The sequence below is a fragment of the Lepus europaeus genome, chromosome 3 (assembly GCF_033115175.1).
Source record: "Lepus europaeus isolate LE1 chromosome 3, mLepTim1.pri, whole genome shotgun sequence".
Lineage (NCBI taxonomy): Eukaryota > Metazoa > Chordata > Mammalia > Lagomorpha > Leporidae > Lepus > Lepus europaeus.
This window is the reverse complement of record NC_084829.1, coordinates 80,477,746-80,499,364: the sequence shown is the minus strand read 5'-3', so window position 1 is coordinate 80,499,364 and position 21,619 is coordinate 80,477,746. Positions and strand designations below refer to the sequence as shown.

The 21,619-nt window shown below is 37.7% G+C and overlaps 1 protein-coding gene across 1 annotated transcript in view; it reads left to right on the top strand.

Annotated features, from left to right (window-relative positions):
* ME1 (malic enzyme 1) overlaps positions 1 to 21,619 on the top strand; it is a 239,696-nt gene that overhangs the window by 100,088 nt on the left and 117,989 nt on the right. Inside the window, exon 6 of the mRNA XM_062186425.1 lies at positions 13,423 to 13,526. Within this exon, the coding sequence (XP_062042409.1) occupies positions 13,423 to 13,526 (104 nt within the window). The remainder of the gene's footprint in view (positions 1 to 13,422; positions 13,527 to 21,619) is intronic.

Sequence of the window (21,619 nt, the reverse complement as noted above, 5' to 3'; positions counted from 1 at the left end):
ATCTATAGAGTTCTTCATTTCTAGCATTTCATTCTGATTTCTATTTTTTTTTAAATTAAAAAAAATTTTATTTGACAGGTAGAGTTTACAGACAGTGTAAAGGAGAGAGAAAGGCCCTCCCTCCGTTGGTTTACTCTCCAAATGGCCCCAATGCCCAGAGTTACACTGATCCGAAACCAGGAGCCAGGAGTTTCCTCCTGGTCTCTCATGTGGATGCAGAGGCCCAAAGACTTGGGCCATCCTTTACCACCCTTCCAGGCCACAGCAGAGAGCTGGACTGGAAGAGGAGCAACCGGGACTAGAACCTGGTGCCCATATGGGATGCTGGCGCCTCAGGCAGAGGATTAACCTAATGAGCCACAGTACAGGCCCCTCTGATTTCTCTTTAATATTTCAATTTCATGGGAAAAAATTTTTATTTAGTTTGTGAATTTACTTTTGATTGCTTCTAAGTTATCTGATGATTAATTTTCTGAATTCAGTTTCTGGCATATCTTCAGTCTCTTCATCTTCACCCTCTTTGAAGTGTTGTAGAGTTCCTTTGGGGGGTTCTTAGTGTCTTCCTTTTTCTTATTTAAGTTTCTTCCTTTGTGTTTTGGCATTTGTGTGGCTTAGTGGGATGTTTATACTTTCAGTAAGTACAAGGAGATGTGTGGTGTGTGTGGCCTGGTTACTCTGCTCAGTATTCCAGGTCAGAGCAAATATCCAAGGTAAGGCCCCTGTGGGGCTTTGTAGCTCTCCTCTGAACATCTGTATGTAGGAGGGTGTTCACCTCTGTTGGTGTGACCCACCCTTCTCACAGCTGTGGGATACCCTGGTGTTAATTCCTGGTGTTTTCAACACTAGTTGGACTGCTGAATGAACTGCTCCTTTAATCTGTGACGACTTTTCTGTAAGCATGGTTCTCTCTGTTGTGAGCTGCTATAAGTCTGTGGGTCACAAGCATGGGTGTAGAGCCCCTGCCTACTGGGGCCCAGCGCACTTCTCCATGGTGGTGGTTGGGCATGAGCTTTCAATAGGCCAGACTTCTCCTCGCTGTGCTGCTTGTGTGGTGGGGGAAGGTATTCTTCTGAATTATTGTGTTCCTGGCTGTTTGGGTCGGGGTGGGGGTGAATCAACCTCTGCTGTTGCTGGGCGCAGGCACAGGAGGCAGGGGCAGCTGCCACCTGCTTGTATCCATAAATAGAGAAAAAGGGGGAAAGAATGTCTTCTTCCAGTGACTGCTGGTCCCTGCAAGGTATAGGGAGAGGAGAGAGGTATATCACCTCCCTATTTGTTCATTTTTCCCCCACATAGAGCTTCAGAAGCAGTTCACCAAGCACTCTGACCTCTGCTATCCACAGCTCTGCAGACCCATGGATTCTCCATTGAACCTGGTCTGCTTTAAATTTAATTTTAAACCTAGGCCTTTTATTGAGAGATTGTCAGTATTATGTGGACATAGAAAAAGTCGTGCAGAAGTGAAACTATAACATGGACTCTTGTGTTGGTAGATAGTTCTGAATCTTCTGTGAAACAATTGATTTCCTGAGAACAGATCTTGAAATTCAAGTTATCTCTGCTTAGTATTTGTTCTTTTCCTTGTTTGGGATCCAATGCTTTTGTATTGTTCCATTTCTAGTCAATATCCTACCAACTCCCTCAGCCTGCAGAGTTCATGTCCACCTCTCTGTCATGAAATGTCTTGCTTTGCCCAGCTATGGATCAAGCCATTTTTCCCTCTTCCTATGAAAACATGCCTAATGCATACTGTATTTCAAAAAACTTCAAGCTGTTAAATTAGAAATTCTAAATGAATATATTATTATGATATGTTATTTATAGAGATTTTCCTTACTGCCAGTGAACTATTGGAGAAATTAGATAAATACTTAAGTGAAAGGTAAAATTTAGCTCATTGACAAATCACTGGAGAATATATTTTTAGTTTAAGAGAGCTTTCTCAAACTCTTGAAATTTGATTATGTAGATTCAATTGAGGCCAATATTAAAGAACTTCTCTTTGCCAATGCCTAAGCAAGGACTAGGTGATGTCAGAACAAACAAGATTTTACTTGCAAGATGCCCTAAATCTATAAGAGGATACAAACGTGTATCTAGCTTCAACATATAGTAAATGCTTTTGTCAAAGTATTTAAAGGACAGCCAGCAAGCAATTTCCTTGCCAATTATACTGTTTATCTCTTAATTTTATCTTAGTGTGAACTACTTATAAATTGTTTTTCTATTTTAAAAATTTAATTGTGTCTGTCTCCATTTCTCTCTGTCACTCTGCCTTTCAAATAAATAAATCTTTAAAACTATTACAATTCAATAACAGAATGTCTAATAGTAAGTGATCAAAGTTCTGTTATAAAAGGAGAGTGAGTTACTTCAATTGTTCTTTTAAAAAATATAGCTTGAGGATCCAACATGGGAAGGGGGAGACACAGCAGACTCATAGAATGACAGATGTCCTAAATAGCACTCTGGCCTCAGAATGAGCCCTTAAGGCATTTGGATCTGGCTGAAGAGCTTATGAGAGTATTTTAGGCATGGAAAGCCAAGACACTCTGAAAAAAAAAAAAAAAAAAAAAAGAAGAAGAAGACCTAAATGAAGGATCTCAGTGAATGTGATCCCAGTGGAAAGAACAGGGCCATCAAGGTAGGAGGTACCTTTCTTTGAAGGGAGGAGAGAACTTCCACTTTGACTATGACCCTGTCGGAATAAGATCGAAGTCGGCAAACCCTAAAGGCTTCCATAGCCTCGGCAACTCATGACTAGAGCCTAGGGAGATTACTGACGCCATAAACAAGAGTGTTAAATTGTTAAATCAACATCAAGAGTCACTGTGTACTTACATCCCATGTGGGATCTGTCCTTAGTGTGTTGTCCAATGTGAAGTAATGATATAGCTAGTACTGAAACAGTATTTTTACACTTTGTGGTTCTGTGTGGGTGCAAACTGATGAAATCTTTACTTAGTATATACTGAATCAATCTTCTGTATATAAAGATAATTGGAAATGAAAAAAAAAACTTGGTGTTAAATTGGAAATTACATAGAAAATTAATCAATTTTTTAAAATATTATGTAGGATCTCTGTCTTTAATGTGTTGTACACTGTTATTTAATGCTATAACTAGTACTCCAACAGTATTTTTCACTTTGTGTTGCTATGTGAGGGCAAACTGTTGAAATCTTTATATATACTAAACTGATCTTCTGTATATAAAGAGAATTGAAAATGAATCTTGATGTGAATGGAAGGGGAGAGCGGGTGGGAAAGGGGAGGGTTGCAGGTGGGAGGGAAGTTATGGGAGGGGGAAAGCCATTGTAATCCATAAGCTGTACTTTGGAAATTTATATTCATTAAATAAAAGATTAAAAAAAATATAGCTTGTGAATACACATCATGACTCAGTGTATTAAGTCACGACTTGCGATGACTACATTTCATATCGGAGTGCCTGGGATCAAGTATGAGGAGCAGAATATTGTCTCTTGTAGTTATTATTCTTTGTTTATTAAACCATTTCTCCAGGTCTCAGCTTTCCTGTTCCTAGTTTTAAGTCTGATTTGATCTCTAAGTGATGTGTATATTTTTTGTATCCAGATCTAAAATCCTTATTGAACTTAAAGTTACCAAGTTGAAGAACCACTTTTCCCATTTTGAGGGTTTCCCTTTTGTGTTCCAGAGATTATTTTTCATCTTTGACTTAAACTACCTATTTAAGGAAGGGCTGGATATTTGGCATAGTGGTTAAGTTGGATTTTGGGATGTTATATGCTTTATCAGAATACTTGGATAGAGTTTCGGCTCCTGTGCTTCTGATCCAGCTTCCTGCTAATGCACAACCCGGGAGGCAGCAAGATAATGCCTCAAATACTTGGAAACCTGCCATCCAAGTACAAGACCTGGGTTGAGTTCTGAGCTCCTGGCTTTGGCCTGACCCATGCTCATCTGTTGCGGGCAGCTAGGGAATAAAATAGCAGAAAGAAGATCTCTCTGTGTCTTTGTCTCTTCCTTTTAAATAAAATGAAAATAAATTAATTAATTAAATAAAAGCTAACTATGTTGGAGAAAATCTAAATGAACCAAAACCTTGTCTTCCAGCACTAGTAGTCTCTAGTGTTTTCTCCAGAATGTGGCTTATATTACTATTCTCTTGGTGCCATAACAAATTGTTACAAACTTAGTGATCTAAGACAAAATAAATTATTTCCTTATAGTTCTGTTAATCGGAGGTATGACATAAGTGTCAAAAAACTGGAATCATGAAAGCTGTCAGTGGACTATCTTTGTTTCCTTGCCTTTATTAGCTTCTAGGCTGCCTGTCTTCCTCCACTGACGCACCTCTTTATCCATTTTGGAAGCCAGCAATACAGCACTTCTGGCACTGTTTCTGTCTTACATCTTTTTCTCTTACTTTAGCCAGTAAAGGTTTTTCACTCTTAGGGACTCACTCTTAGCCATATATAAATAGTCTATTTTAGCACATAAAGTATTTGTGATACACAGTTTTCAGTGAATAAGGTGTAGACATCTCTCAAGTGGGGAAGGGCTGTTTTGCTGCCTACCATGTGGTCCCAACTACAATATCATCATCTCTCCTTAAATCCTCTTTAACTTCTTTCTTTTGTTTTTATCCTTTTGTATGGTTTACCACATCAAGACAGTATTTCTGCACTGGAATGTGTTTCAAGCACTAGAGTTAACCCAGGGGGAAGTGGGATTTATCTCAAATCCCAGGCTTTTAGTTTGGGATGCTGTCTTTGCATTCAGTTGGTCTTGCTTTACCATACTCCCGCTAAATTAGAAGGTGATAATGAGTTTTATTAAGAATTTATTTATTCTCTAAGATACCACATCAACATCTTCGGAAAGAAAATAGATTTTTTTTTGTTTGTTTGATTTTATATGCACTAGGAGGAACTTGTTGAAATTTATGATATATTACACAAACATTCACTATATAGAACCAAGATATTGAAAATATTCAAATGAAACATGAACCTGGTGGGAAGTAGATAATAATTTTATTTTAATTTACCATAAATTTGAGGTGAATTATTTTCAGTATGTTCCATAGGCCAACTACTTCTGAATTACCAAGGGCATGAAAAATTCTGCACCTCACTCAATACATGCTGAATCACAATGAAATTTTTTTAAAAGATTTATTTATTTATTTAAAAGTCAGAGTTACACAGAGAGAGGAGAGGCATAGAGAGAGGTCTTCCATCTGATGGTTCACTCCCCAATTGGCTGCAACGGCTGGAACTACATGGATCTGAAGCCAGGAGCCAGGAGATTCTTCAGGTCTCCCACGTGGGTGCAGGGGCCCAAGGACTGGGCTGCTTTCCCAGGCCATAGCAGAGAGCCAGACCGGAAGTAGAACAGCCAGGTCTCGAACCGGCACCCACATGGGTTGCCTGCAACTCAGGCCAGGGTGTTAACCCGATGCGCCACAGTGCCGGCCCCACAATGAAATTTTACACTTAAATTTCAGGCACTTTTAAATGATCATATTGGCTCATAGGCATGCTGAAAATTCAGAAGTACTGCTTTAGATTCTTGACTGAATTTGATGGTTAATTTACTTAATCTTGTTGATGACATAAGTAAGCAAAACAACAAAAATGATGTCTTATTTCTTAATAGAATGGATTTTTTATAGAGAATTGTTTTATTTTTTTGTCATTTATTAAACTTTTATTTAATGAATATAAATTTCCAAAGTACGGCTTATGGGTTACAATGGCTTCCCCCCTCCCATAACTTCCCTCCCAGCCACAACCCTCCCATTTCCCGCTCCCTCTCCCCTTCCATTCACATCAAGATTCATTTTCAATTCTCTTTATATACAGAAGATCAGTTTAGTATATATTAAGTAAAGATTTCAACAGTTTGCCCCCATATAGCAACACAAAGTGAAAAAAATACTGTTTGAGTACTAGTTATAGCATTAAATAACAGTGTACAACACATTAAAGACAGAGATCCTACATAATATTTTTTTAAAAAATTAATTAATTTTCTATGTCATTTCCAATTTAACACCAGGTTTTTTTTTTCATTTCCAATTATCTTTATATACAGAAGATCGATTCAGTATATACTAAGTAAAGATTTCATCAGTTTGCACCCACACAGAACCACAAAGTGTAAAAATACTGTTTCAGTACTAGTTATAGCAGGTCTTTTATTTGAAGCTAATGAAAAAATGAGAAATAGCAAAAATTAAAACTTTCTGAATACTGTAAGTAAATTTTTTAACAGTCAGAAAGCTTTTATTTAATAAATATAAATTTTGTAAGTACAACTTTTGGATTATAGCAGTTCTTCCCCCCATACCCACCCTCCCACCCCCCAGACCATCACACCTCCTCCCATCCCATTTTTCATTAAGATTCATTTTTAATTATCTTTATATACAGAGGATCAGCTTTATACTGAGTAAAGATTTCAACAGTTTGCACCCACACAGAAACACAAAGTATAAAGTGCTGTGTGAACTAGTTTTACTGTTAATTCTCATAGTACAACACATTAAGGACAGAGGTCCCACATGGGGAGCAAATGCACAGTGACTCCCATTGTTGATTTAACAATTGACACTCTTATTTATGATGTCAGTAATCACCCGAGGCTCTTGTCATGAGTTGCCAAAGCTATGGAAGCCTTTTGAGTTCACAAACTCTGACATTATTTAGACAAGGCCATAATCAAAGTGGAAGTTCTCTCCTCCCTTCAGAGAAGGGTACCTCCTTCTTTGATGGCCCATTCTTTCCACTGGGATCTCACTCAGGTCTTCTTCTTCTTCTTCTTCTTTTTTTTTTTTTTTTTTTTTTTTTGTTTTGCCACAGTGTCTTGGCTTTCCATGCCTGAAATGCTCTCATGGGCTTTTTAGCCAGATCCAAATGCCTTAAGGGCTGATTCTGAGGCCAGAGTGCTGTTTAGGGTATTTGCCATTCTATGAGTCTGCTGTGTATCCTGCTTCCCTTGTTGGATCGTTCTGTCCATTTTAATTCTATCATTTATTATTAGCAGACACTGGTCTTATTTATGTGGTCCCTTTGACACTTAATCCTATCTTTATGATCAGTTATGAAGCTAAACTGATCATTTTAACTAGTAAGATGGCATTGGTACCTGCCAACTTAATGAGATTTGGAGTCCCATGGCACATTTCTAGCTTTATCCTTAGAGGTAAAGGACAGTTATTTAGATCTGTTTTCCCTCATGGTGCCTATAGCTTGGAATTCAATATTTCAGAGGTATACTAACAAGTAATAACCAGTGAGTGTTGATGATAAAAAACAGAGTGTGATTGTGGATTCTTTACCAGTTCAAGCATTTGTGAAGCCTTACTCACAAGCACACAGGTCACAGTTTGTCAACAAATAACCACAGTAATAACACATTAGAGTTTGTCAGCAGCAATGCAGTGTACTATACATACTGCGTGTTATACAGTATACATTGTCCCAGTGTCCTATCTATAAGATAGCTTTTTTAGAAGATTGATAATTTGAAATATACTCCATTCCTTGAAATAAAGTGAAAACCTAATTATAGAAAAGAGTTTTGTGAATACATTGATTAAGTTACAGATCAGTTATATATGTATTTTTTTGTTCAGATGAAGATTTAGTAACTTTCAGTAAAGTTTATACCATCATCGTGGTGAATTTTAAAATATTTTCAAATGCTATCTAATCATTTACCTATTACTTTTCTCAGAAAAAAGTAGAACTCGAAAAACATACTATGTGTTTCAGAGTTACCATAAAGAGTTTATTTATTGCTCAATTTAAGTTTTTGTGTGTCCTACATTTAGGACGATGGAGCATAATTAATATTACTACTTCTGAGCTACCTTTCTCTGAAGGGAGGAGAGAACTTCCACTTTGACTGTGGCCTTGTCTAAATAAGATTGGAGTTGGTGAACTCAAAAGGCTTCCATAGCCTTGGCAACTCATGACAATAGCCTCGGGTGATTACTGACACCATAAACAAGAGTGTCAATTGTTAAATCAACAACAGGAGTCACTGTGCACTTATTCCCCATGTAGGATCTCTGTCCTTAATGTGTTGTACTATGTGAATTAACGGTATAACTAGTACTCAAATAGTACTTTACACTTTGTGTTTCTGTGTGGGTGCAAACTGTTGAAATATTTACTTAATATATACTAAATTGATCCTCTGTATATAAGGATAATTAAAAATGAATCTTAATGTGAATGGGTAGGGAGAAGGAGTTGGAGATGGGATGGTTGCAGGTGGGAGGGAGGTTATGGGGGGAAAAAGCCACTGTAATCCAAAAGCTATACTTTGGAAATTTATATTTATTAAATAAAAGTTTAAAAAAAGAAAATAGTTGGCATATGCCACAAGAATAAAAAATAATACTACTAACTGTTGAAGTGCTTAAAAAAATTACTACTTCTGTGCCAGGGTTCTTGGTCTATGAAGCAGTTGTCAAAGTTGAATGATCTTCTTAAATTGCTTTTTGTACTTGTTAATTTTATATCAGCCAAATCTCCAAGACAGCACCCATTTTTTAAATTGTATCTTAATTTTATTATATAACATTACAAAAAATTTAAAAGCAGTAATTTTGACAATGATATTATTGTTATTGGAAAAAATTTAATTATAACTTTTTTTAAATTCAAAGCTCTATCTTCTTCATGCATCATTATAATTGACTATGTTGTATTCATTTCTTTGTGGTATTACTTTAGTTATTAATATGAAAAAGGTGAGAAAAGAGAAAGGGCAAATATGTAACCTTTTTTTTTCCTTCAATGTGCTCTTTTTCTAATTCACATTTTAGAAGACCAAATATATTCCAGACATGAAGAAACTTTAATGTTGGCAGCTGTTAGTAACACATTGGCACTTCGGCCTCTGTTGCTTGGAAGCCTGCCAGTAGATTGTTTAAAGTTTGTGTGCCTTAAGGAACAGCTGGACTTTACAACAGCACTTGCTTCCTGATTTTGTAGTTCATTTGAAATATATCTATGTGATTTAAAGTGTTAACTTTCAAGTAGCCAGAAAATCCTAACTCGTTATCATGATGTACATTAAAAATAAGATGTTTTGGACAAACCAAGGCAATTTCACAATGTAAGAGGGTATTATTAATAATTACACTAGGACAACAGATGTGAACTTGGCTATTTTTGTTGGCTTTAATTAAACCCCAGTTAAGATAATTCAAACATCACTAGTAACCTGTAAAAACATGTCATTTATCTTTAAGAAACCACCTTCAAACTCAGTGGCTTAAGACAGTTGCTGTTTTATTAACATTTGTGATGACTTAATTACTGTTATTAATTTTTATCATTCTGTGTGTTGACGATTTGGACTGCAGTGGCTAAGAGGGCAAAGATACGTGGACAACTGAACTTTCGCAATATAGATTCTCATTCTTCATGAATTGTTTACATTCTTGCAAAATGTGCTGATTTCCATACTGGGATTCCAAAGGTTTCATTCCAATAATAGCAGCAGTTTCAGAGTTTAAGAACTTACATTTAAATCAAGTCTAGGTGCAAATTGGGCTTCTTGGGTTTTTGTTCCTTGGGAAGGCTCTTCTTATGGGTTCCTCCTACACACTAGACATGCAATGATGAGGCAGTGGCAGAATAACCACAATCAGCATTCTCAATCAAAACTGGAGGAACAGAAACCACATGGCTCAAATTGGTCCATAGCAATTCTGAATCCTCACTGGACACGTAATTCCAGGCCACCTGCTTGGAGGATAGTGGATTCTTTGGATATGACCTAAATCTGTTTCATCAGAATAGTTCATTGTTCCCTTAGGCATTTGTTCTGCCCTCTGGGCTCTTGGCTCTGTCTTCTGAAATCTGTCTCATTCAGTAAGAAGTGGTTTGAGTTAGCAGTTGAATAACTTTCTCAGCCTGCTTACCTGCCTTTGGAAAACAGAACCACAGAAGTGTTCTCATTTTCAAATTTCTCTGTCTTGACTAATCCAAGTTAATATGGCATCTTAAAAACCTTTTTTTTAGGACTTCTATTTATCATATTGTATCTACTCCATTAGAGAATGATCCCATTCCCAATTCTTTTCAGAACAAATCGTCTTCCTACATTGGTCGGTATGTGAGAGTTTTGTGGAGCGAGTTCTTTATTCCTGGCAGAGATCATTGGTTAAGGCTCCACTTTAAACCATTCAGCAGTTTTCAAAAAGTTATTACAACCACATACTTAATTTGATCTCTGACTGCTGTCCTTATTTTACTCTGGAAATACTCTGCCTGCAAGCCCTGTGTTGTCCATATTCACTTACAATTTTTCATACAAACTGAGCATTTTCATCTTTAGCTCCTCTCTGTGTTGCAACTTACACAGCCGTAAGAAGTTAGTTCAGGGGCCCATTTTGTGGTGCAGCAGGTTAAGCTGTTGCTTGCCATGCCTGTATTTGATATCTGAGTGCCCATTTGAATCCTGGCTTTTTCTGATCTAGCTTCCCGCTAATGCACCTGGGAAGCCATGGATGATGGCCCACAAACTTGGGTCCCCCTCCCCCACCTACTTGGGAGACCCAGATGAAGTTTCAGGCTCATGACTTCAGTTTGACCCAGTCCTGATTATTGTAGCCATTTGGGGAGTGAACCAGTGGCTGGAAGTGTTCTTTCCCTCTCCCTCTCCCTCTCCCTCTCTCTCTCCCTCTCCCCCTCCCTCTCCCTCTCCCTCCAGTTCTCTCTCGCTCTCACTCTCCCTCCAATTCTCTCTCACTCTCACTCTCCCTCTTTCTCCAATTCTCCCTCTCACTCTCCCACTTTCCCTCCCTCCCCACCTTCTGTCTCTTCTTCTCTTGCTGTCACTCTGCCTTTCAAATAAATTATCTTAAAAAAAAAAAAAAGAAAGAAGAAGCCAGTTCAACATTCTGTCTGGAAATCTTAGCCAGATTCACAAGTTCATTAGATAGATTTTCTCTATTCCTGGTAACTGAAGAAGAGAGTTTGGTCAAGTATTTCACTATATGAGCCTTAGATTGACTTTTTTTCCCCATAGTCTACAAAGCCAGCTTAAAAGTTTTTTTAAGATTTCTTTCAGTGGTATTTTATAGTTTCTAGTGTGCAGGTCTTACACATATTTTGTTAAGTATGTCTCTGTGAATTTTATGTTTTAGACTGTTATAATGTGTTGTATATTTCATTTTCAGCTGTCTATTGTAAATATAGTATAAAGGATACAACTGACTTGTGTATATTAACCCTATATCCTGCAACTGTGTTAAAATCACATGTTTTTTTCTAGTGAGTTTTTAGAAAATTCCTTTTTTAAAAAGAAAGATTAATTTTATTTATTTTAAAAGAAGAGTGACAGAGAGAGAAGGGGAGAGGGAGAGAGAGAGATCTTCCGTCTTGTGGTTCACACCCCAAATGGTCTCAATAGCTGGACCAAGTCAAAACCAGGGGCAAGGAACTCCATCTGGTTCTCCCACATGGGTGCAAGGGCGCAAATACTTGAGCCATCTTCTGCTGCCTTTTCAGGCACATTAGCAGAGAGCTGGGTCAGAAGTGGAGCAACAAGGACTCAAGTAAGTGCTCTGATAGGGATGCCATTGTTGCAGGTGGCAGCTTAATCTGCTGTGCCACAACACCAGCTTCCTTAGTATTTTCTTTGTACATCCTGATGTGTATACAAATAAAAGCAGTTTGCTTCCTTTTTCCAATCTATATTACCATCTTTTACTTGCCTTATCATATTGACTAGGGTCTCTAGTTACTGTTGAATAAGAATAGTAAGGTTGATATACTGGCCTTTTTTTTTCTTGTGAAGTGTTTAATCATTTACTGTTTTTTTTTTTTAACTTTTATTTAATGAATATAAATTTCCAAAGTACAGCTTAAGGATTACAATGGCTCCCCCCCCCTAACTTCCCTCCCACCCACAACCCTCCCCTTTCCCACTCCCTCTCCCCTTCCATTCACATCAAGATTCATTTTCAATTCTCTTTATATACAGAAGATCAGTTTAGTATATATTAAGTAAAGATTCCAACAGTTTGCACCCACACAGAAACACAAAGTGAAAAATACTGTTTGAGTACTAGTTATAGCATTAAATAACAATGTACAGCACTTTAAGGACAGAGATCCTACATGAGGAGTAAGTGCACAGTGACTCCTGTTGTTGATTTAACAATCAACACTCTTGTTTATGGTGTCAGTAATCACCTGAGGCTATTGTCATGAGTTGCCAAAGCTATGGAAGCATTTTGAGTTCACCGACTCTGATCATATTTAGATAAGGTCATAGTCAAAGTGGAAGTTCTCTCCTCCCTTCAGAGAAGGGTACCTCCTTCTTTGATGACCTGTTCTTTCCACTGGGATCTCACTCGCACAGATCTTTCATTTAGGTCTTTTTTTTTTTTTTTTTTTTTTTTTGACAGAGTGTCTTGGCTTTCCATGCCTGAAATACTCTCATGGGCTTTTCAGCCGGATCTGATTGCCTTAAGGGCTGATTCTGAGGCCAGAGTGCTGTTTAGGACATCCGCCATTCTAAATCATTTACTGTTAAATATGCTACTAGCTGTGAGTTTTTCACAGATGTCCTTTGCTGAGCTGAGGAAGTCCCTTTATGCTCCTTGTTTACTAAGGGCTTTTGTTGGAAATTGATGCATTTTATTGTATGAAATTATACCTCAGGATGGCCCAAGTCCTTGGGCCCTGGCTTCAGATCAGTGCAGCATGCCGGCCGTAGCGGCCATTTGAGGGGGTGAACCAACGGGAGGAAGACCTTTCTCCTCTCTGTCTCTCTCTCTCACTGTCTAACTCTGCCTGTCAAAAAAAATTCATTAATTAAAAAAAAGAAATTATACCTCAATTTAAAAACTAATAAACATATTACATATGGTACAGATTAAAAATTGAACAGAGCAGTGTTTTCTATTATACATACTAGTTTACAAGACAAATCGTGAAAAGTTTAGAAAGTTAAAAAATTAATCATAGACTTGATCTATTTTTTATTTCATCAATTATCACATTAAAGGTATAATCAAAATATTGTTTGAAGACTTTGCTTTTGGAAATGGAAAATAAATCTAAGAAAGGAATTGCTATATTTCCATTCCCTACAATCATATAATACTTCAAAACTCAGTATTACCACTGTGCGATAAACATTGATATCTGAATTGCACTTTTTTAACTAGGCTGCACTGAGAGATTTGTATTTTTGTGCTTTTCCCTAGAATAATCCAGAATTTTTATGAGATTTAGAATCTATTTTCCTTATTTGATGTATAAATGCTATAGATACATTCTATACAATGTCAGTAATTCTTTAGGTTAATTTTAAATTAGTATGACAAGATTTTGCTTCTATTTCTATACATAAATCACTTGCTTCTAGTTGTTTCTAATTTTGTCATAACTTTTTTAATAGGAGTTACTTAAAGATCCATTATATATTGGACTGCGGCAGAGAAGAGTGAGAGGGACTGAATATGATGACTTTTTGGATGAATTCATGGAGGCAGTTTCTTCTAAGTATGTATATCTTTTTATATTTGAGTTGAATTTCAAAAATCTAAGATAACCTAATATAACTAACTATAAAAAGATCCAAGTCCAGTGCAGTATTGCTTAACAATTAGAAGTTATTTAAATTAAAAAAGAACATATACTATATATAATGTATGAATCAAAAAAGAGTGTGTGTGATATGCATTTATGTAGGTTTTTCTATCTGTCTCATAGCTTTTAGCAATCAAATGCTAGTGTCATGCATCTATCCCAAAAAAGTTATATCTGTATATATCCCTGAAGATCCTTCTCTCTTAAAACAATCTAGAAGCTATGCTGTTGAAATGCATGATTATGTGAAATGATCCAGTGACTGATTACTCGTGGCCCGACCAAGCCTGTTTACATTCATCTGCTGTCTGCACCTTGTTTCTTGCTGGTGATGAAATCTGATGTTCTGTCACCTTTGTGGTCAGTTTCTGACTGTTTTGGGTTAGGAGAATCAGAGAACAAGGTGTAAATGAGCATGAGTGGTACAATCCAGAAAGATCCAGAGTAGAAGACACAGGATATCCAATCATCGTCTGTGAATCCTTGATTAAATCTACAATGATTTATCAAAATGCAGTTGATATTTTCATATATTCTATTTAACATTTGATTGTGCTACTGTAAAATTTTCCATTTTTCTCCTTATAAAAGACATTTCCAGCAAATTTAGTAATGTGTTCTGAAAGAATTTGGGATTTTTTTCACACTGACAGTCATCCCTTTGTTACTATAGAGCCACAGAAACCATGTACTATTTAAAAACATATTGGTTGCCTTGGTTTTTCATAGAAACTAATCATGAGAATCAACTATAACCAGAGATGTCCTTCTGGTTTCTTTTACTGTTAAGAAGTTGTCTCCAAGAGCCAAAAGTACTTTTATCAGCCTACAAAGTATTTAGAATATATCAAATTTCTTATTACCTGAAATTTTAGCACAGAGTATATATGCCAATTAGTATGTGCTACTTTATAAAAACATATGCTTGATGTATTATTTTATTTATTTTATTAAACCACAATTCTTTTTGTTATAAAGATTTACTTATTTATTTGAAACACAGTAATAGAGAGGTCTTCCATCTACTGGCTCACTCCCCAAATGGCCAAAATAGCCAGAGCCAGGCAGATCCAAAGCCAGCAGCCAGGGGCTCCTTCAGGGCCTCCCATGTGGGTGAAGGGGCCCAAGCACGTGGGCATCTTCTAGTGCTTTCCCAGGCCATCAGCAGGGAGCTGGATCGGAAGTGGAGCAGCTGGGACTGGAACTGGTGCCCAAATCGGATGCTGGTGCTACAGGCAGAAGCTTAACCTACTATGCCACAACTCCATCCCCAACCATATTTATTTTTTCAAATAGTTGAGAAACTTCCATTTAAGTTCAAGATTGCTTGATAAGTTAATTTCTAGTCATTTTGACATATTTAATTTTAAATGCTTTGCCCTGTAAGACTCTTAGGTAAGTTTTTTTTTTTAAAGATTTATTTATTTATTTGAAAGTCAGAATTACACAGAGAGAGAAGGAGAGGCAGAGAGGGGGGTGGGAGGGGTCTTCTATCCACTAGCTAACTCCCCAAATGGCCGCAACGGCTGGAGCTGTGCCAATCCGAAGCCAGGAGCCAGGAGCTTCTTCCAGGTCTCCCATGCAGGTGCAGGAGCCCGAGGACTTGGTCCATCTTGTGCTGCTTTCCCAGGCAAGAGCAGAGAGCTGGATCGGAAGTGGAGCATCTGGGACTCAAACTGGCGCCCATATAGGATGCTGGCATTGAAGGCGGCAGCTTTACCTGCTATGCCACAGCACTGGCCCCTAAGGTTTTGCTATCTGTAACTTTGTAAATAGCAACATTAATCAAGAGATTTTGTAGACAACACTATGAGTCTGTATAAAGAAAGGGAAATGCATTTTCCAACATAATTTGTTTCACTAGTTGTGAAAATAAAGTTTGTCTAAACAAAACATTCTCAACATACTTCAGTGATGGTGAAATAAAGATAGAAGTCTTTCCGGGAAAAAATTAGATACGAGCTAATTTTGAATGATATGTGTCAGTCTTGAATCAGAAAAAAAAATGCGTTTTTAAAAACATTGTATTGACGAATTATTTAAGATCTTTAATAAGATAACTAGGATTGACAGGATTCAACAATTTTATTTTTTAAAGTTCCATTTATTGTTTTGAGAGGTGCAGGGGTAGAAAGAAGTCAGAATTTCCACCTGCTGGTTCACTCCCCCAGTTCCCACAATGGCTGGAGAGCTGAAGGCAGGAGCCCAGGTCTCATTCCAGGCTTCCCATATGGATGGCAGGAACCCAGTTACTTGACTTATTACTTATTACCTGCCAGGGTCTGCATTAGTAGCAAGCTGAAATTAGGAGCCAGAGTGGTGGATCCAAGCCAGTACTCCAGTGTGTGATGCAGGCATCTTAACCAATGCAGAGTACCTATAAATCAGTAGTTGTACTTCTGGCTCTTCCCAAAGAAAAATGTCAATCACATTTGAAAACCAACTCCTGTCTTAACATAATTTTGGGAAAGTTTTCTAGAAGCAAAACCTAACATTACCTGATTAAATTGGGCAGTAGTCCTGAAGGTGATCTCAGGATTACTTAAAAAGAAAATGTAACTTAAATTCAAGGAAAGAAGTGATTGGTACAATTTGGGTTACTTGGGCATCAGATTCTGAAATGAAGTTTAGTAAGAAGTGTCCTCAAGATGAACCTCATTTGGAAAGGAGGAGCAGAAACAGGAGTGCAACATACAAAGGTTGAGGCTGTACTGCAACACGGCTCCACACATTGCCTCAAATAAGTTGATTGGGACCACTCAAAGATGCTCCTTAAGGGGACACTAATTTCTGGCACTCCAACTTCCCCCAGTAATATGTTTTATTGTGTTTTAATTGATTTGAGAGGTAGAGGGACAGAGAGGCACAGAGTTTCCATATGCTGGTTTATTCTTCAGATTCCCATGGTGGCCAGGATGGGGTTAGGGCTGAAGCAAGGAGCCAGAAATGCAACCTATCTCTTTCATGGGCGGCAGGAACACAATTACTTGAGCCATCACCTGCTGCCTCCTGGAGTCAGCATTCATGGGAAGCTGGAGTGGGGAGCCAGAGCTAGTATCAAACCTGGGTCTCCCAATATGGGATATGAGTTTGCAACCACTAAACACTTGCTCCTACGTTGTTTTTATTTACTACCTTAGCAGGGTTGAGGTGGAGCAGCTTTAAATTCTTCCTCTGGGTTCCTTCAGCAATGATACCTCTTACAATATAGGCTAAGGACTTGGTATGTCTGTGTTGATTATACAGTTGAGATTTGAGCAGTCACCACCTGGTGGGTCTATGCTGCAATGGATCCGTTATGGGATAATTTTTGGCTGGGACTCTATTTGTTACTGGCCTTCATATACCTCTACTCTGACTAGGGGACTAGAGGGAGCTAGCTTGTTCATACATCCAGTCTGAGTCCCATGTCATTTCTGCCTAGTAGTCCTAAACACTTTTGGATGTTTTTTCTCCTGTGCACAGTTTCCTAAGTGAAAGGGTGCAGTCCCTTTTGAGAAAAATTGGGGGATTATTACCCTGTGTAGTAGTTGTAGTAGTGTTGTAAGATCTTCCCTTCTATAAATTAGGCCTCTTCTTCAGTCTGTGAATTTTGGGCCTAAAAACAAACTCAGGTTTGGAAAATGAGCGAGAGTGGACTTCATTGTGATAACTGCCCTTAATTTTATGGCCATTCATCTTTGATTTCTTTTGATGATTCATGTGTGTGTGTGTGTGTGTGTGTGGGGAGAGAGAGAGAGAGAGAGGGGCCTTGCCACTCCCAGGATATTTTTACCCACCTGGTTCTTATGGTTAAACATCCTCAACTTGGGTTGTCATCCTCCTTGCCATCAGTGACCCGAGTTATGTCAGCCTTTTCTGCTGTCATTCCTGGCCTTCAGAGGAGAGCCACTGAACACCTTTGTTGTCTTCTTACTACTATATTTCTTATGGCTTCGGGAAATGATGTGTTTTCTTCTCCTTCCTGTGCAATGTAATCATCTGATAGTGTGTACATTCTAGAAAGCCCACTTCTCTGAGCCTTGTAATCCCCTCTCCTGCAATCTTCTCCAGCATTTCAGTCATATTAAGTATGAGCCATTTGTTTGTTCATGTTTCTAAGAAACACCTAGAAGTGAGACTGAAGCATCTGGGATTCTTGCCAGTTATTAAATCATGTGTCTTAAGTGAATGCCTCCAGATAGATAAACTTTCTCTTATCTAATCTTAGGTTTCAGACCCTTTGACAAATACTCTGAAAATTAGCCCCAAATGTGCTCTTTTGGCAAAATATAAAACTGTGTAAACCTTACAGTTCATGTAGCATATAGTCCTTTTCTTCTTTTACCAGTTCTAGGATATCCTGTTTAGATTTTGTTGTAATGTAACATTGGTTGTAGGCCTAAGAGGGGAGGAAGGACTATATCGAGCTTAGAGGGTCACTGTGGTCCTGTAGGGGAGAAGTATCTGTGTTCTTCTACTCCCAAAGGGAAAAAGGGGAAGAGCACTTTTGTGCCATCAGAAAGTTCCTAGGAATTTGGGCATTCAGGATTTTGGGAGAGGAGCAGGTGTTTTGTCCAGTGTTTAAGTTGCCCTTGGGATGTCCATATCCCTTATCAGAATACATTGGTTCAAGTTCCAGCTCTGCTCCTGATCCCAGCTTTCTGCTAATGCATGCTCTGGGGCCTGCAGGTGATAGTTTAAAGTATTGGGTCCCTGCCACCCACTTGGGAGACCTGGATAGAATTATTGGTTCCTGGATTTGGCCTGACACAGTCTTGGCTGTTGTGGGAGTTTGAGAAGTAAATCAGCAGATAAAAGCGCTCTCTGTGTTGCTCTCTGTCTCTCTCTCTATATATATATGTCTCTGTGTGTGTGTGTGTGTGTGTGTGGCTGCTTGTCTGTCAAATAAACTGAATGCAAAAAAGTATATTGGAAGACATCAAATCAGACATTCCATCGCTGAGCCAGGATCCTTCTTTCCCAATCAGGAACCTAACTTAGCAGATCTGCCCTAAAAATATTGAAGCTTGACTGCTGTGATGGTTAAGCCCTTTTCCTGGAGCTTTCTCTGCCCAGAAACTACAGAATCTGATTGAAAGCATCTTTGTGGGTTTTTTGTTTGTTTTTTAATTTTTTGTTTTATTTTTAAATTAATTTTAACAGATTCAATGTGCTTTGTATATACAATTCTAAGAACATAATGATATTCCCTTCTTTCCTCACCCTGTCCCTCCCTTCTCTCCATTCTGCCTTCCTTTCCTTCTCCCTTTCTTTCTTTAGTTTTTGACATAACATATTTTAAATTTCTATTACAGTAAAAATGCTTAATACATCATCAAATAAGAAGTTCAATAAGTAAAAACCAAAAGGGCACTAGTTTAGTGGGAATATAGACAGTGACTATAAAACAATAAATGAATGGAAAAGTGACCATTTCACTCATTTAAATAAATTTAAAAGTAATCATAGATCATTAAAGTTATACTAGTATACTATTTTTAGCCATGGGTTTCACAAAGATGTAAAACAAACTTACACAAAACTATATTTGCAGCAACACTGATAAACACAGACATTTCTTTTTTGTTTGTTTTTCAAATTTTAGCTCCCACATAAAAAGAACATGTGGTATTTGTCTTTCTGTCTGACTTATTTCACTCAACATGATATCCTCCATTTGTATCCATTTTGCTATGATTGGTAGAATTTTATTCTTTTTATAGCTAAATTATATTCCATTGTGTATCTCTATGACATTTTCTTTATGCATTCATTTGATGATGGACACCTCGGTTGGTTCCAGACTTTGGCTGTTGTGAACAGTGCTGTGAACATGGTGGTACAGGTACCTCTTTGATACATTGTATTCAAGTATTTTGGGTATATACCCAAGAGTGGGATTTCTGATCAGATGGAAAGTATATTCCAGTTTTTTTTTAAGAAATCTCCACACTGTTTTCCACAGTGGCTGACTAATTTACATTCCCACCGATTGTCCATATCCTCACCAGTATTTATTACTCTCTGTGTTTTGGATTTGAGCCATTCATATGGTGCTGAGGTAATACTGCATTGTGGTTTTGGTTTGTGTTACCCTGATGGCTAGTACTGTTGAATAGCATTTCATATATTTGTTGGCCATTTGTATTTCTTCTTTTGAGAACTGTCTACTAAAATCCTTTGCCCATTTCTCAGCTGGATTCCTTATTTTTTGTTGTTGAATTTTTCAGTTTGCTAATGTATTTGGAATATTAATCCTTTGTCAGATAGATTATTTTTTTTAATTTTTTATTTTTTTATTTTTTTATTTTTGACAGGCAGAGTGGACAGTGAGAGAGAGACAGAGAGAAAGGTCTTCCTTTTGCCATTGGTTCACCCTCCAATGGCCGCCGCGGTAGCGTGCTGCGGCCAGCGCACCGTGCTGATCCGAAGGCAGGAGCCAGGTGCTTCTCCTGGTCTCCCATGGGGTGCAGGGCCCAAGCACTTGGGCCATCCTCCACTGCACTCCCTGGCCAGAGCAGAGAGCTGGCCTGGAAGAGGGGCAACCGGGACAGGATCGGTGCCCCAACCGGGACTAGAACCCGGTGTGCCGGTGCTGCAAGGCGGAGGATTAACCTAGTGAGCCGCGGCGCCGGCCAGATAGATTGTTTACAAATATTTTTTCCCTTTCAGTTGGCTGTTTCTTCACTGTATTAATCTTTTTTTTTTGCTATGCAGAAGCTTCTGAGTTTGATATACTCCTATTTATTTAGTTTTGCTTTTGTTGCTTGTGCTTTAGGGGTCTTGTCCAAGGAGTCATTCCCAACACCAATGTTTTAGAGTGTTTCCCCTATGTTTTTCTCCAGCAGCTTCAGTCTCCAGTCTTAAAGTTAGGTCATTGATCCATCTTGAGTGGATTTTTGTATATGTTGAGAGGTGCAAATATAATTTCATTCTTCTACATATAAAAAAAGAGACTATCTTTACTCCACTGTGTGGTCTAAGCACTTTATCAAACATCAGTTGGCTGTATGTATGTGGATTAATTTATGTGCTGTGTGTTCTATTCCATTGATCTGTGTGTCAGTTTTGATGACAGTACCATGCTGTTTTAATTAATATAGCTTCTAGTATGCTTTGAGGTCAGGTATTTTGATGCCTGCTGCTTGATTTTTCCTGTTCAGATCACTTTGGGTATTCTGGGTATTTGTGATTATATATGAATTTTATGCTTGCTAGAAAAAATTTTGTAAAGAAAGTCACTAGTATTTTTGTGGGGATTGCATTGAATCTGTAGAATGCTTTTGGTAATAGAGACATTTTCATGGTACTGATTCTTCTTATGCATAAGCAAGAAATATCTTTCTAATTTTTTGTGTCCTTGATGATTTCTTAAATCAATGTTTGATCATTTTCATTGTACAGATCTTTCACTTTTTGGGTTAAATTTATTCCTAAATATTTTAATTTTTGTTGCTATTGTGAATGGGATTTCTTTCTTGATTTCTCTTTCAGTGAGTTCATCATTAGTATACCAAAAGCGCTGTTTTTTGTATGTTTATTTTGTAACCTGAAACTTTACCGAATTGGTTTATCAATTCTAACAGCTTTTGGGTAGAGTATTTAGGTTTTTCCATGTATAACATGCCATCTGCAAGCATGGATAACTTGACTACTTTTCCAATTTTAATACCCTTTATTTCTTTCTCCTCCCTAATTGCTCTCACTAAAACTCTCAGCACTATTTTGTTCCAGATCTGAGGGGAAATGCTTTCAGCTTTTCCCCATTCAGTATGATATTTGCTGTTGGTTTGTCTGATATAGCCTTTATTTTTTGAGGAATTGGTTTTTTTATAGGAACATTCCTATAATTTTGAGGAATGTTCCTTCTATACCATTTGTGGAGGATTTTTTCATGAAGGGTATTGGATCTTATCAAATGCCTTTTCTGCAACTATTGAGATGACCATATGGTTTTTGTTCTTCACCATATTTATGTGATTTATGATGTTTATTGATTTGCAAATGTTGGCCATGCTTGTATT